Source organism: Pteropus alecto, unplaced genomic scaffold, assembly GCF_000325575.1.
Source record: "Pteropus alecto unplaced genomic scaffold, ASM32557v1 scaffold306, whole genome shotgun sequence".
In the NCBI taxonomy this organism is placed as follows: domain Eukaryota; kingdom Metazoa; phylum Chordata; class Mammalia; order Chiroptera; family Pteropodidae; genus Pteropus; species Pteropus alecto.
In genome coordinates, this window is record NW_006437748.1 from 306,446 (window position 1) to 323,105 (window position 16,660).

At 31.8% G+C, this 16,660-nt stretch overlaps 1 protein-coding gene across 1 annotated transcript in view; it reads right to left on the reverse strand.

Moving 5' to 3' along the window:
* LOC102885755 (protocadherin-15) overlaps nucleotides 1-16,660 on the reverse strand; it is a gene marked incomplete at its 3' end in the record, with an annotated part of 563,452 nt that overhangs the window by 305,232 nt on the left and 241,560 nt on the right. The window contains exons 7-8 of the mRNA XM_015591761.1: nucleotides 12,583-12,693; nucleotides 873-1,043 (exon numbers count right to left, since the gene is read on the reverse strand). Of these exons, the coding sequence (XP_015447247.1) occupies nucleotides 873-1,043; nucleotides 12,583-12,693 (282 nt within the window). The remainder of the gene's footprint in view (nucleotides 1-872; nucleotides 1,044-12,582; nucleotides 12,694-16,660) is intronic.

Sequence of the window (16,660 nt, forward strand, 5' to 3'; positions counted from 1 at the left end):
CATTTATTATATATAATATATTTATTATTAGAAATACACATATACACACACATATATACTTCTAAACAAGAAATTAATATATTAACCTAGTAATCTGACTTCTCTAAAAGAGAATTTATATCTATCATCTATCTATAGATCTATCTTTCTATCATCTACATATACATACATACTTCTAAATAAGAAATTAATATATTAACCTAAGGAGGATATCTATTTGCCTTATAATTTTATTCATAGGTACAATTGTTTATAATCCAAGGAGGTCCAAGGTGTGAATTCCAAGCTGACGATAATTTATAACTTCATTAGAATTTTAAAAATCAGATGCAGAATCAAGTATAGAAAATATATACCCATGCTTCATCTTGCTTCTTTAAAATACATCTTTAAGGGATAAATACTTGCATCCACTAGCTCCTACCTCTAAACAGCCAAGCATAATCTCTAGTAACATTTTAAAACTCTAAGAGGCTAAATTAAAGGATATTCTGTTGACCTGTGTGCCTTTGATTTAAGACTGCATGTTTATACTTACATTTAAGAAAATACTAAAATTTATTTCATGGAGTTTCCTAGAATATATTGGGAATTCAACTCTATTATGATTTATGCATAGAAAAACTAAAATAATTTGTGTAAAATGGGTTGTTGCTTCATGATATTCTTTCCACTTTGTAAATGATATAATTATGCAATGTGACCCAAAATTTAGCCATAGTATACAAAATTGGATTTGGACATAAATATTTTTCAACACCCATATAGTAAAGTTTGATATTCTCATCTAGTATGTCTACAAAATACTTGAACAGAATCTCACTGGGGTTAAAGGGGTGTAAGTGAAGGGAAAAAGATGAGAGCATATTTACCGGAGTTCTCAGCTCAGGTATGGCAGCTTGATAGGTGAGTGGGCGACAATCACGAGTGTTTGGCACGAGGACACAAGGAAGAAACATTGGACCCAAGTCATCTCCATCCAGAACATCTACTGTAAGTGTGGTAGTTGTGGTTCGTCGTTCATTCAGATTTTGTGCACGGTCCTATGAGAGAAGAAAAATCAAAACAAAACAAACAAACAAAACAACAAGATGGATTTAATGTTGCCTTTAGTTAGACTAAATTCTAGACAAATTTTTTCCTGGCTGTAGACAACTGACCTCTTTTTTCTTAAAGCATTTATTTTAGAAAACTTGAAATTGTAAAATTTTCTTTGCCCATTTGAGATGTCAATCTTCTCCCACCTCAATCTTTTTAATTAAAGTATAGTTGATATATGGTATTATATTAGTCTCAGTGTTCAACATAATGACTCCACATGTACATACCTTATAATCACAATAAGTCTAGTAATCATCTGTCACAGTATATTTATTATGATATTATTATAGAAGTGCCTCAAAAATTAAAACTAGAACTACTACACAAACCAGCAGTTCCACTTCTAGGTATTTATCCAAAGAAAATGAAAACACTTACTTGAAGATATGTATGCACCCCCATATTCATCCGAGTTCAAACTTTTGCCAGTTTTACAACCCAGGACTCTTTCTCAAGAACCTGGGAATTGTCTCTTTGAAACATAATCATCCAGGAAGATAGAGCTCCTATTTTTTCAGTTGATGTGAGAGGGTAGGAGCCTAATTTCCATAGGAGGCCTTCTTCAAATTGTGAAACTATCTCTCATCATAAAGATACAAGTTGACTTTTCCTTTGAAAGGGCCAATTAGCACACAAGATGATCCTCCATTCTTCTACCACTCCCTCACCCAGTCTGTTTTTTATGTGCTTCAAGCAATTTAAGTTAATTAGTTAAATTTTGGTTATTAAAAAAAAAAAAAAAACCTCAGAAAAGAAAAATGAAGAGCAGGATACAGAAAAGGAAAAAATAGAAAACCCATAAGGTCTGCTGTGCTCCCATTAGAAAAATGTTTTTGTATGCCTCACGTAAGTTTTTCTATTATAAAGTGTTTTGATAGCATTACTTGTCTCCCTGTAGTCAGCTGACATCACTAATATAATCTAGTTTTCTAAATGAGTTTCTAAATGAGAATTGTTTTATTTTGTTTCTTCATTCTTTGGGACTCTATAAAGCTATAATTGCTGAGATGTGTCCTTGTAGCAGTAGGGGAACTTATGTTTCAACTTTTTCTTTTTTTCACTAGGTAATATATTGCCAAGAGAACAGTGGATTTTTTGTTTTGTATTTAGTTTTACATTTTTATTGAGATATAACTGACATATGGCATTGTATAAACTTAAGGTGTATAGTATAAAGATTTGACTTATAGATATTGTGAAATGATTACCACAAAAAGTTTAGTTAATATACATTATCTCATATAGATATCCCCCCCAAAGTTTTTTCCTTGTGATGAGAAATCCCACCCCAGCTTTAAAAACTCTCTAGCCCTTCTATTCAGTTGAGTTCAGTTCTGACTGCATTCTAGTCTCCTTCCTGTTGTAATAGCTTTGGATAAAGTGCTCTTTACCCATTTAACTTTGTCAAGTGCAATTTTTGCTTTCATAATACATTGTTATTAGCCAAAACCTATACTTCATTAAGCTTTTTCTAGTTTTTATCTGATGTCTGTTTTCTATTCCAGGATCCCCATCCAGGATGGATTCTATTTTACACTTAGTCATCATGTCTTGTTAGGCTCCTTTTGGCTCTGACAATTTCTTAGACTTCCTTTGTTTTTAACTACCATGAAAATTTTGAGTACTGATCAAGTATTTTGTAGAACATCCCTCAATAGGGGCTTTGTATGATGTTTTTTTTTTTCAAAATTGGACTGGGATTATGCAATTTGGGGTTGGTGAGGAAGATCATGGAGATAAAGATTCATTTTATCACATTATATCAAAAGTATATATTATTAATATGACTATATTTTATGTCAACCTTGATCACCTGGCTGAGATTGTGTCCATTAGATTTCTCCATTGCAAAGTTACTCTTTCTTTTCCCCCTCTCCATTTCTTTGGAAAGAAATCACTATGAGCAGCCCACATTAAGAACTAAGAATGATTTCATTAGAAATTTATAGATTTTATTTATCTAAAAAGTGTTTGTCATGAAGACACAAGGAAGAAACACGGATCCATTCATCTCCATTCAGAACATTTACTATGAAATTGTTAGAGGCACTTTGTTATTCATTATGGTGGAATCTAGAAGTGTTTTTACTTTCATAGTATTGTTATCTTAAAGAATTATTTCTTTTTCTTTAAAATTCTATTCTGTACAATTCAGCTCCAAAAACTAATTACTCTTATATCCATGCTTACAGCAGCACTAGTCACAACAGCTAAAAATTGGGCACAATTAAAACATCTATCAATAAATGAATGGATAGACAAATTTTAGTGTGTGTGTAATATATATGCAATAACAGCCACAGAAAGAAATGAAGTACTGACATCATCAGCTTGTTCTCTATATCTATGGGTCTGTTTCTGTTGTTTTGTATATTCATTTGTTTTTTTTTTTGTTTGTTTGTTTTTTTAGAGTCCACTTATAAGTGAAATCATATGGTATTTTTCTTTGTCTGATTTATTTCACTTAGCATAATTACTCTCTGGGTCCATCCATGTTGTCCCAAATGAAAAAAATTCATAACTTGTTATTGTTGAATAATATTACATCGTGTGTGTGTATATAATCACATCTTTATCCATTAATCTATCAATGAACACCCAGGTTACTTCTATAGCTTGGCTATTGTTAGGAATGCTTCAATGAACATAGGGGTACAAATATCTTTTTAATTAATTTAATTTTCTTCAGATAAATACCCAGAAGTGGGATTGCTACATTATATGAAAGCTCTGTTTTTCATTTTTCGAGGAGTCATCATACTGTTTTCCATAGTGTCAGCACCAATTTACAATCCCACCCTGAGTGTATGAGGGTACTTTTTTTCTGTACATGTTAGAAAGCACTTGTTATATATTGACTTATTAATGACAACCATTCTGACTGGTGGGAAGTGATACCTCACCATGGTTTTGATAGGCATTTCCCTGATGATTAATGAGTATCTTTTCATATGTCTATTGACCATCTGTATGTCCTACTTGGAGAAATGTCTATTCAGGTCCTCTTCCCATTTTTTTATTGAATTATTGTGGGGTTTTTCTTGGGGGGGGGTTAAGTTGTATGATTTCCTTATATATTTTGTATATTAACCACTTAACAGATGTATAGTTTGCAAATATCTTCTCCCATTCAGTAGGTTGTCTTTTCATTTTGTTGATTTTTCCTTTACTCTACAAAATGTTTTTAGTTTGATGTAGTCTCATTTATTTTTTTAAATTATACTTTAAATATATGAGTTGTGAGTATATATAGGAAAAATAATTTAACATAAATTTATGAGTTTATTTTAAATTTTAGAAAACCCAAAGGGCTCATCAAAACTACCATTTTATTTTTAAAAAGTTTTTTAAACTATCGTTTTAAAATTATGGTTGCTTACGATGAATTTTTAAAGACACTGAATCAATTTAATTTTAAGAAAAATATTAAATAAGTAAAATTTTTATACGATCTTGGATTGTTAAGGGTGGAAAATTTTCAAGTGAGCAAACTAGCTAAGTCAGCTACAGGGAAGAAATATCTTTAGATATCAGAAGTTGTCCTACTTGCTTGTGTGTGGTTTAGGAAGTGTATTGTACAAAATATGTAGATGGCCAATGTCTGCTTCTGTAATCCATTTACTTGTTAATTAAGGGTGTTGTTCCGGGCAAAGATATGCTAAAAGCCAACTTCCACTTCTGTAATCTGCTGGCTTATTCAGGAGACCACCAGGATATGGTCTTGAGCTTTATTAGCTGGCTGCTCTGAAAGCTCGGGGCTGATCTCCTCTAGCCCTGCGTGGTAGAGAGTCAGTCGCAGGCCGGCTAATAAAGGCTCATAATTAATCTCAATTGGCTCCGTGGGTCTCAGAATCATTCGCGCCATAACAGGATGACAAAACAATTTTAACATCCCAGAAGCAGTATCTTCACACATGCATGCTACTCAGCCTTATACCTTACATATCAGTGTTTTCTATCCTGATTCTTCCATTCAGTATTGTCAGCAACAAATCTCTCACTATCTTTTGCTCTTTGGGTCATGTCACTGTTTCATAAAATGATTACAAGTGCATAATAGAGAGTGTACATTTACCGACATAATGTAGGCTTTTATCTCATACTAGGAAAATATATCACTTAAAAATGTTGATCTATAGAATGTGAATTTTTAAGTAAAAAAAAAAAAAAAAAAAAAAGGGGAGAAAAAAAACTAATTTTCCCTCTACCTAAGTTCTTAGCTGAGACTCCCCAGTATTAAAAGACCGTTTAACAATAGAAAAACAACCAGAAGGTATAATAACGTGTATACCTCCTATACACATGGCAGATGCCCAGGAAAACTAGGTAACTCCCTGAAATGGACCAAATCACCACCTGAAACACCATTTCCAGTTAAAGACAAAAGGAGATGTTTCGAGGGAGAGAGCTCGGTTTTCAGGGGAAGCCTAGTAAATGAGAGTATGGTTGTTATTCAAATTTAAGTCCCTATTTCTCCATTGATGAGTTTCTACAGATTTAAAAATTTTCCAAATACAGACAGAGAGACACCCTTACAAATGAAGCTTTCCCTTTTAAATGTAAATTGATCTTACAAAAGGGTAACTTCTAATTGGTTTTCAAAACTTCCCTCCTGTCTGCTGTTTTTGTTTTTTGATAATCAGCCTAAAATAATACTTATGCCAAAGAGGCATATTTTGGAGTGACAAAGTCTGCTCACCTTCTCTACTATTAGCAGAGGTATAGCAATGAAAACTACCAACAAGGTTTCTACATATGTAGAGATTCCCCACAACTTGTCAACAAAATTATTACATAAAGAGAGCTATGAAAATAGGTCTCATGTGCACTTCTAATATGAAAGTCCATGGAAGATGTTGTTAATCCATGATGGTCTTCTAGTTCAAATCAAATCCAATCTTAACAATTTAAAAACTGTCTAAAGCAAAGTCCCTGGCAACCGAAGGAAAAAACAAAATGAAAAAAACCTTTTGCTCTTTCTAGTAAAATGCTACCACTCAAGACTGTTCTGGATAAAAGAAATAACATTATAAATTAAGAGTGGTATAAATAAAACATTATTTACATAAATATTTTATGTGATTTCATTAGTTTACATTTTTTTCATTGCTATATGAAAATCTAAACCATATTAAAAACTACCAAAAATTTCCTTCCTTCTTCTCTCCATTTTCTTTCATTTGCCTTTTCTTTTCTATTTAAAATAATGATAATGTTTTAAAAATGTAAACACTTAAATAAAAGATATTTTATTAATTCAGGAAATTTGACTGACAAGCAAGAATATATCTCTTTTTAAAGTTATCCAAGTTTGTTTAATTTGTGTTTTCTCGATGTGCATTGTTATTTCAGATATCATTTAGACATTTGCTAATGTTAAATATTTAATTACATGAAAACTTTACTTAGCTTCCATAACAATTTTGAGTACAGCTGTGCAAAGAATTGTAGGTAATATAAGAAATAATCCAGCATAAAAAAATGACATGCAGAATTCAAAAGCATATACCTATGTTCAACACAGATTCAAGAAAGCCTTAAGAATATTCAACAAAGTGTGGGATTTGACCTAACTGGTGAATTCGGTTAATGCCTCACGGGGAAGTGGTATTTCCCTGGTCCCTGATCCTTTAGCATCTTTATTGAAATCCTCCAATCCTCTGTGCCATATGATGGCAACACAACGTACAAATCTTCAGAATTCTATTATGATGTAATGTCTAGAGTATCAAATTTACACATCGCTGTTGAATAAATTATTTACTACATAAGTAGAATTTTTCATCAATACATTGCAAGAGAGGACTTTTTCTAAAAAAGATATGTGTCTAGTAGAAATTCAAAGAAAGTTACTTTTATGAATAGCTCAGAGATAACTAACTCATTGTCACAATCCACTCTTTAATCAAAGCACATTTTTAAGAAACTGCAGATATTTCAACTGTGATCATGTAAAGGCAATAAAACACTTCTGTCAGATGATAAGTAAGATTTCAATTCCTTTGTCTCAACTAAAAGATTTCTTGCTGTGAAATAGTTTAATTGCCCCCTAGTCTTTGATCAAACTAGAGACAAATGTTAGTTTCTAATTCAATCAGTACTTGCTCTATATTTAAAGTGTATTAAGGTAAATATTGATTGTATGGAATGAGGCCACGAAAAATGTGGACACTAATGAATACTATAAAATTATATGAACCCAGTTTTAAAATGAGTATGAGACAAACATGTCAATATTCTGATTTATTTTTGAGGCAATGGCATAGGAGACTTGGAATAAAGAGACTAACTCTTACATACTTAGTATTCCAGTAGTTTATAATTTAATAAAATGACTAGAAGTACCTACCAAAATCACTCATAGATATATTAAAGACGTGTTCATTACTTTATCAAGTATTTGTAGTAGAGAAATATATATACATATACACACACATATCTTTATTAAACATAATTAGAGTTGCCCTAAGTCTTTTGACCCTAACTCAGTTACTAAGTCTTCGGAGGTGTTTGTCTTGCATCTGTTCACCAGTGATAGATAGAGGAGATATCACTGACTAAAATGTTAAAATTTAACCTAGCAATTTGATTTTTTTTTTTTTTCAATTTCTATATTCAAAGAAGAAAACAGAAGCAACAAGATTGGCTTGGTCTAAATCACTTTAGAAGTGCATTCTTTTTTTTGTTTGTTTAGAAAGTTTTTTGGATTAAAACATTTACCTATTTTCTTAATTTTTATACATACTATCAGACAGGATAGTATCATGTTTTATATCTCTATATGCTTACATAGCTTCATTTCTTGAACATTTTATAAATGTTTGTTAAACCATTGACCACCATCCTCCTATTTCAGTGCCACTGCCCGGAATATGCTTGAGAAACTTCAGAGCTAGAAACGATGGGTGTAATAATATCACTTACTCCATATATCAGTAGGAAGTAGACAGTCAAGTGGAGGTTCGTTTTGAAAAGCTGTTTACATAGGTTGAATCTAAAAATATAGAAAGTGATTTTCATATCCAAACCCATATGACTGCAATATTTTAAAGGAGAGCAGAATATGCCACCCCAACATATGGAACTTTGGCATATTGATTATTTTGAATTAACATTACTTAAGAAACAGCCAATGCAAGAAGGACACTTTGACCTTCCTTTGTCACCCTGAAACAGGAAATATATCTTCCATGTGAAAAGTACCCTACCTGTATCGGGAGAGTAGAAGGTATCTTTAACACCAGAAATAGGGAATTTAGGGCCAAGAAGGCTATAAACAAATGTTGTTACTTCTTCACTAATTTACTATAAGCAAAGTCAGGCCAAAGCTGAGTAATATTCAGTATTTATCATCAGACCTTTGGCCTCTTAAATACCATCTACTATAAAGCCAAAATTGGTTGCTAACATTTCATATCGCCTTATAACTCTAAGAGAATATCTAGGTTTTCTATGTGCATGGTTTACATTATACTTTGCTTTACATCCTATCAATAAAATAATAAAGAAGAATATAAAAGAATAATTACGATGATATTTTAGATATATAATATCATTATCCTATATAAACATAAAGATTAAATTATATAGATATTGATACATGCAAAGTAGTACATGTTTGACAACCAGCTCCCTGAGACAAGAAGCTCTGATTTGTAGCATTTGTCATTTTCCATAATGTAAATTCTCCCACCATAGCCACAAATGTGAAGTCACTGAACAAAGAGTTGGAAAGAGACATCTACAATCAACCTTCAAGCAAGTATGATACAGTTTTCCGTCTCCATTAACCCATTGGCTTAAGTAAATTATATATCTAAAATGTAGAGATGATGAACATTCTTCTTTATAATTTGTGGGAATGTGATATGTTGCAACATTTTAGAAAATAATATGGCATTATCTACTAAGATTTAAAGTATATAAATATATATATATATATAATTTTTCTCATAGTAATTTCATTTTTAATTATATACTTTAAACAATAAAATACTGGTACTTAAATGGTTTATATAATACTGTAATGATATCAGAATATATTACAAGTATTAGTCTAAGTACTTTTTTGTTTGCTAACTTGCTAATTTTCATGAGAATCCTATGTAGTAAGTTTTATTAATATCCTAATTTTAGTAGTTAGGAAACTGACATACAGAGTATTCCCAAAGTCAGACAACTAGTAAATGGCAGAACTGAGATTTTAATCCACTCAACATGGTTCTAGAGTGCATGCTTTTACCACTGTATACTGTACTCACTGTCTTTCATGAGAGTCATGAAGGCAGCTATCAATTCTATGTCAAAACCCCACATCAAACAAAACTTAAGCATATTTGAATAAATTGTGATGCATTCTAATTTCAGTATATTCTACAACATTAGAAAATATATAATTCTAAAAACTTTTAAAACACCAACATTTATAATCTCCTTTCACATTTTATGCTGTATGATTTAAACTACATAAAAATAATTTTTACAGATAAATTCAAATCTTTTAACCTTTCACCCATTCCATTTCTTTTTTTCAATGACTCATGTATACCCTTCTATTTCATAATTTTATCCCTGACATGGTAAAAACTTATCACTCTCTCCTTAGTTATAAGTAGTCTAACAAATTGAATACAAATTGTTCCAGATATCTTTCTAAATATTTAAAATTAGAGAGCAATTTGGATTTTCATCAGCTTTCATTTTTTTTAAAAAAAATAGCTCATTTTAAATAGCACAATAAAAGTTAGTTTTCAAATACATTCCATAGCAATCTTTTTATAAATTTTATTAGATTCTGAGTCAAACATGAGAAATTGTATCTTTCGTTTGCATTTTCACTTACATAGAAAGTTAAAAATATGTATATTTCACTTGTTTGAAGCATTCTGAGAGTCCTCCTTTTATAGATTTTACTTCTGATATCTACAATTTTTACTCTAGTCCCTTCCATTGGACATCAAGACAGCCCACATTGAATTGAAAACAAAACAAAACAAATAAACAAAAAACTTAAGAATTTTGAATAAAAGTTTAGAAATTTGACTTCAAAAATTAGATTTCTATTAATATCCAACCACACACATATACATATATCCATATACATCCCCTTTCTGGTGAGATATCTCTAAGAACAGGAAAAAATGGCCATTTAGTGACATCTTGTTGCATACATAACAATTCTCCCTGTTAAAAAACAAAAACGAAAACAAAAACCACAGGCCCAAAATGGTGTCGTTTGTACTAAAGCCCATGATATCAAACCTGGGTTTAATATTTGACTTAATTGCAGTTTTAACCTTCACCAGAAAAGTAATCTTAATCAATCAGTCTGGATTTGTGTGGTCAAACACTGTCACAAGAACCCTCTCCATTCCCCAAAGGAAGAAGAGGCAATTTGTATGATAAAACCCTAGGCTTTCTCTTCCTCCAGGAAAGATGATGTCCTGGCCTAAAAATAATCCTTTATTTTCTTTTTCTAGTAGCTCATCTGTTCTGCCTTTTTCCCTATAAAAACCTTCCATTTTATACAGTCCACCCAAGCACTGTTTTACTTGCTGGTCATGAAGCTGATAGATTCATGAATTGCTCAATAAAGCCAATTAGATCTCCAATTTTATTTGGTTGAATTTTGTTTCCTGACACACCTTTCTTGACATCTCTATCTTCAGGATACAGCCCAAGACCCCAAGAGGATGCTTGATCCACGGACAGTACCAAACCCTATATACACTATGTTTTTTTCCTCTATATACATATCAATGATAAAGTTTAATTTATAAATTAGGCACAGTAAAGGATCAACAATACTTAATAATGAAATAGAATAATTATATCAATATATTACAGTAAAAGTTATATGAATGACTGGGGGCATTAAGTAAAATAGAAATTACTTGAACATAGTATTGCAATGCCACAACAATGAGATGGCTACTAAGTGACTAAGGAAGGTATAATGTACATCATAAATATACTGGACAAAGGGACAATTCACTTACTGGGTGAGATAGAGCAGGACAGCTCAAGATTTCATCACACTACTCAGAATGGTGCATAATTTAAATCTATACATTGTTTATTGAATTGTTTATTTCTGGAAATTTTTATTTAATATTTTCAGACAGCAGCTGACCGAGGGTAACTAAAACCTCAGAAAAAGAAACCACTGAAAAGGGGGGCCCACTGTTAACTTGTTCAGAATAGCTGATGAAGTATATTTCTCTTTTGCCACTCTGCTATCTTTCTGTTCTGGTATATGAGTAAGATTACAATGCACAGGAGTTGTTAAAGACACAGGCTAGCTTCAGAGTTGAACTAACATTTCGGAACATAGCCCTGCCACTTGCTATGGGACTTTTTCAATGTTAGAAGCTATCTGTGGTCAGCTCTGTTACTTTTTTTCATAAAATGTCAACCTTATTCTTCTCCTTACCAAAAATTTTTTTTTTCCAGTTATCAATATGCCCAGCCCCAGGAAATGAACCATATGTGACATCATTTAGAGATGATTTATCTCATTCCCTTTTACCACATCCAGACTTCTTCAACTTTCCTTTATGCTATGCTGACTCATATGATCCAGTTGTATAAGTGGAAGCTGGGTGGAAAAGGACACTGGAAGAGTTTCCTCTCAGAAAAAATATGAGATAGAATATATATAAAAAAGTCCTACTTTTACTATTCTTTCCACCTGTTTACCCTCAGATTTGAAATGTAGTTGTGTTGCTTATGGTTATGGTGTTCTCTAGCACAAGGCAGATAAGCATTGGAAAAATAACCACATTTCAAGGGAAGGGCAGAGTTTAAGGACAGAAGGAATCCAAACACTTGGTGACATAATGAGTTTTCAAACTAACTCTTGAATCTAGAAATTTTATTAAAATAATAATAACAAAAAATGTAAGTGTTATATAAGCAACTATTTTTCAGGTTTTCTGTTACTACTGTCTAAATATCATGGTTACGGTCATGGTAGCTAATATTTAGTGAACAACTATTCAATAATGATAGCTATAAGGGAAAAAATTACCAAGTCAGCAGTTCTCTACTTTTAGTGTACTTTAGAAGCCGCTGGGGAGCTAACAAAAGTGCAAATATTCTACTTCTACTCTCTAAAATTTTTTTTTCAGAGTCTAATGTTGGGTCCAGGAATCTGCATTTTTAATAAGTTCCCAAAGTGATTCAGCTGTAGTTGTTAGGTAGGCGATGCTTTGAGAAATACTTCAGTTTGAGCTAAAAAGAAATTATTGAAGAATGGGTGCAAATGATTCAGAGAGTGAAGTTTACAATGAGTGAAAACAATCTTCCCAAATTATTCCATCCTATTCCCCATCCAGAAGAAGAAAATATACAAACTATACTGAAGGCAGGGCTACCCTTTTGAGGCTGCAAATTACACAGAGCTCTCTAAGAGTACTTACATATTGTGAACAAGCTCTTCATAAATTCATGGGACGAAAGTAAGAGAAATTGAATACTCACATTAGCTTGGATAATGACAAAGTAGCGAGTCTTGTCTTCATAGTTGAGCCTTTTCCTTAACACTACGTTTCCAGTCAACATGAGGGGAATTTCAAAGGTGTTGTTGGATGTCTGCCAATAGTAAAGATACAGATTTGAGATCATTTGAATATAAGATGAATTAGAGAGTCTGGTATTGTAGTTTAGTCCTCTTGAAAATAACAGCACACTTATCTGAAAACAGAATGTGAGTATATACTTCAAATTTAATATTCTTTTAATTTTATTTTTAATTTTGTGTTAGTTTCAGGCATACAGTACATTGGTTGGACATTTATATGGTATGAAGTGACCCTCCCCCCAATTACTCTAGCACCCATGTAGCTCTACCCATAGCCATTACAATACTATTGACTATATTTACTTGTTAAAACTTTTCCTTTTGATCAATGGATTTCACTGGAGACCTTTGATAATGATAAGTAGAAAACTTGCTTCTTGTGATAGTTTTTTGTACATTATTAGGTTATACATCAACAGCCATGGGATATTTCTAAATAAAAGTTCAGGTATCTGAAGACCTCCCTGTTACTGTGTTATCTTTTCATCATTTGTTCTATCACCAACCATGGTAATTCCACTCTTTTAGCAGTGATTGTTTGGGAGATGTATATGAAACCTAACTTCTGGTAACATGAAGAATTTTTCTTAATAGTAAAGATAAAGAGAAAAGAAAAAAAATATTCCCTTTTCTATATATTGATATATAAAATGTATTAATATAAAACCCGAATCTTTGGCAGTCATTTTGGGATTATTGCTAGAGTTAATCTAGAAGTAAATAATATGCTGAGGATGGTGGATCAAAAAATTCAAAGAGCCTGGATCTTGTTTCTAAGTGACTGAACAAATCCTGATACCACCCTATCTCTGATCAATCTCTTATGAGATAATAAATGACTCTGTTGGCTGAGCCACTTTTAGCTTTTGTATGTTTTTTGTTTTTTTTTTTTGTTTTTTTTTTTTTTTTTTTTTTTGTGGCTAAAAGCACTTTGATACATGATTATCTCTTGTCTATGTGTCCTCATCTTGTAGTCTCCTGTCTATTCCACATAGGCCATAACTGTTCACACCTGACATTTGCTCTTGTTACCTCCTATCTAAATGTCTTATTCCTCATATCTCTGAGTAGTAAATCTTACAAATCTTATTCAGTGAAACCTTCACTGTCATCCAATTTAGGATTAAGTTTTTGATCTGATATTATGTTATTTTTTCTAAACATCTGGTATTTATGTATTTTCTGTTTCCTCTCACAAATTTCTCAGTAATCTCCATTTATGATATAGAGATAATTATCTTTATGTCTCTAACAAAGTAACTTAATAGATATTTATGATCTTCTTTTAGTTGATAATTTTCAATAGATATACATAGAATTATTACAAATGGTATAGTTAGTAATTCCTAAGAAATCTCTCAGATGATTTTATCATTTTTAAGTCCTTTTTAACTGAATTTAATTTTTATTAGCTAAGTCTATCTTTTCTAGATATCTGAGATTTTCATTTTGCTAGATGTTTCATAAAATGCTTGCATTGCAAGAAACATATAGATAATATCTTTATAATCGATGTTGCTTTTGTATCATTAGATTAGAATGCCTCGTATTAAAATAACTAATTTTTTAATTAAGTGTCAAGTGTTTATTCTATCTCAAAAACTAAAAAATAATAATCATAAGAAGATTTAGAAGCACATGTGGATATATCTCTAGGGTACTTTTTATTTTTCTTCTAGGAAAAAGAATACTGGATTCGATTAACTTGAAGTAAATGTCCTGCTCTAATATTTCTTCAGTTTTATCTAAGGAGGAAAAAAGAGCAAAATTTAGCAAAAAAATAATATATTATTAATACTATATGATAAGGCCAAAAAGAATGCGACAAGGATTCTCAAAGTTTAAAGTATACAAGGATCACAGAAATGTCTCATTTAGATTGCAAATTCCCAGCATCTTTCCCCAAATTCAAGAACTTCTCAGAAGCCAACATTCCTAAGAAATCTCTCAGATGGTTCTGATGCAGATAGCTCAGGTTTTACTTTGAGAAACATTTGATTATGAAATGAAGAGGACTAAGTTAAGCATATTAAGAATTTTGGCATTTGCTTATAAACTCAACTCAACAATAAGCTGCTAAAATATATTTGTAAGATGGATGATTATTATTATTATTTTAATTTAGGTGCTAGATATGTTAGGTTAACCAATTGACTTGATGTCAGGTGCTGATGCTCTAAGTACAGAGTCAAGGTATAAATATAATTCACTGAGTCTGTAAATGTTTTGGTGGGAAATGGTGGGAATTTAGGTAACAAAGACCTCTCTCTGTGTCTCTCAGAGGCTGTACTTTTTCTTATTATTTTTATACATTGTTTTGAAATCCCTCTCTGTCTCTGTCTCTGTCTCTCTCTCTCTCAACCCCTTCAGGCTTTCCCCGTTTGCTCACCTTCAATGTTACTGTGACTTTATTTCTTAGTTCCAAGAAACAGCACCAACTCTGTGTCCTAATCAGTCTATATTCAGTTCTAAGCTTGTTGCTGATTAAATCTGGACACTGTGCCATTAGCTTCTGATCCATCTATAGGTTGGTTGTTAATAGTTGCGTGACTTCCCTAACCTAATTACTTGAAATGAAAAGTGGTGGATTAAGTAAATTATGCAGCCCTTGTCCACTCAAAAATGACTGGAATTTGGGCAGCAACATTAATTTGCTCTTAGTAGAATACCAACATTCTGGTCATTGTTTCTCTGTTTCAAACAGATGTACCCTCCCCGCTACATACATAGACACAAACATATAAATGCATATCTATGGATACATTAAAGATGGGAGTGCAGTTCATTTCACCTTGTTTTAACCAATTTCCTAGGAAATTGTATTTAGAAATTTCTGGTTGGCTTCAGAGACATGTATGCTGTAAAGTTAAAATATCAGAGACTTGTGGTGAAAAGACCTGGGTTCAAAGTTTTACACAAAGAAGGACTTTAGACAATGACTTAGCCCAAAATATTTGAATAATATCTGAAATTTGGACTTTAACTTGTATGCAAAATTACTTCACGGTAATGATTTGTTTTTGAAAAAATCTTTTGTATTTAAATCGTGATTTTAACTTCCTCACTCTGGAAATTCGAATGTGTTACATGCTTACATATTACTTAAGAAATTATGGCTCTTTTTTTCTCAATTGTCTCAAAGCTATAAGGAGTCAAACTTATTACAAAAGAACAATCTACTTTGGAGGAGATAATAAAAGATGTCACCACACATTGAAACATCATTCTAATACCTCCAAGAAAGAAGCTGCCCATGCATACTGCTTAAATGTCCTCAGTCTTTTCTGAGTGGCAATGGTAGTTAATAGAAATGCTGTGCTGCTGACTTAGCCCACAGGAGACTGCTATAGGGGATATGTCCCACTCTAGGTCAAAACACTTAAAATGTTAAATAAACATCACTTCGGTCTAGCATTAAAAATGTTAGATAAGAAAAGTGATATGATAATCTGTTATTTGAATAGTTTATCAGTCTGACTTAACAATGGGATTTAAAACATCAGAATGATATCTATTATAATTGCATTTTTCCATATAAGATAAACTCCCCCAAATGAAAATTGCTGCAGAGCATGTGATGACAAATTCTGATCCATTTTAAAGAGTTTTTCTTCTTTTTTATTTTTAAACAATCTAATTAGTTCATTGTATTATGAACTTTATATTACCAGGAAGGCCTCCCAAAATAGTATTTCACAATAAATGTGATAAGCAGAGTATAAAAATCTCTAGTTCACTGTCTAGAAGATATTAACAGTAAGGTATTTCCTGAATTATTTTTGTCTGACTATATCAGTCAAGAAAGAATAGGTTATGATACAGGAACAAAACTCCCAAATTAATGGCTTAGCGTAAGAAATTTTTATTTCTTACTCATTCTACATACCTACACTAACATCTTGGCAAGTAGGCTCTGTTGATGTCTCACTCAGAAACTCAGGCTAATGGATGTTTCACCTCAACATGTTTTTGTCCAAT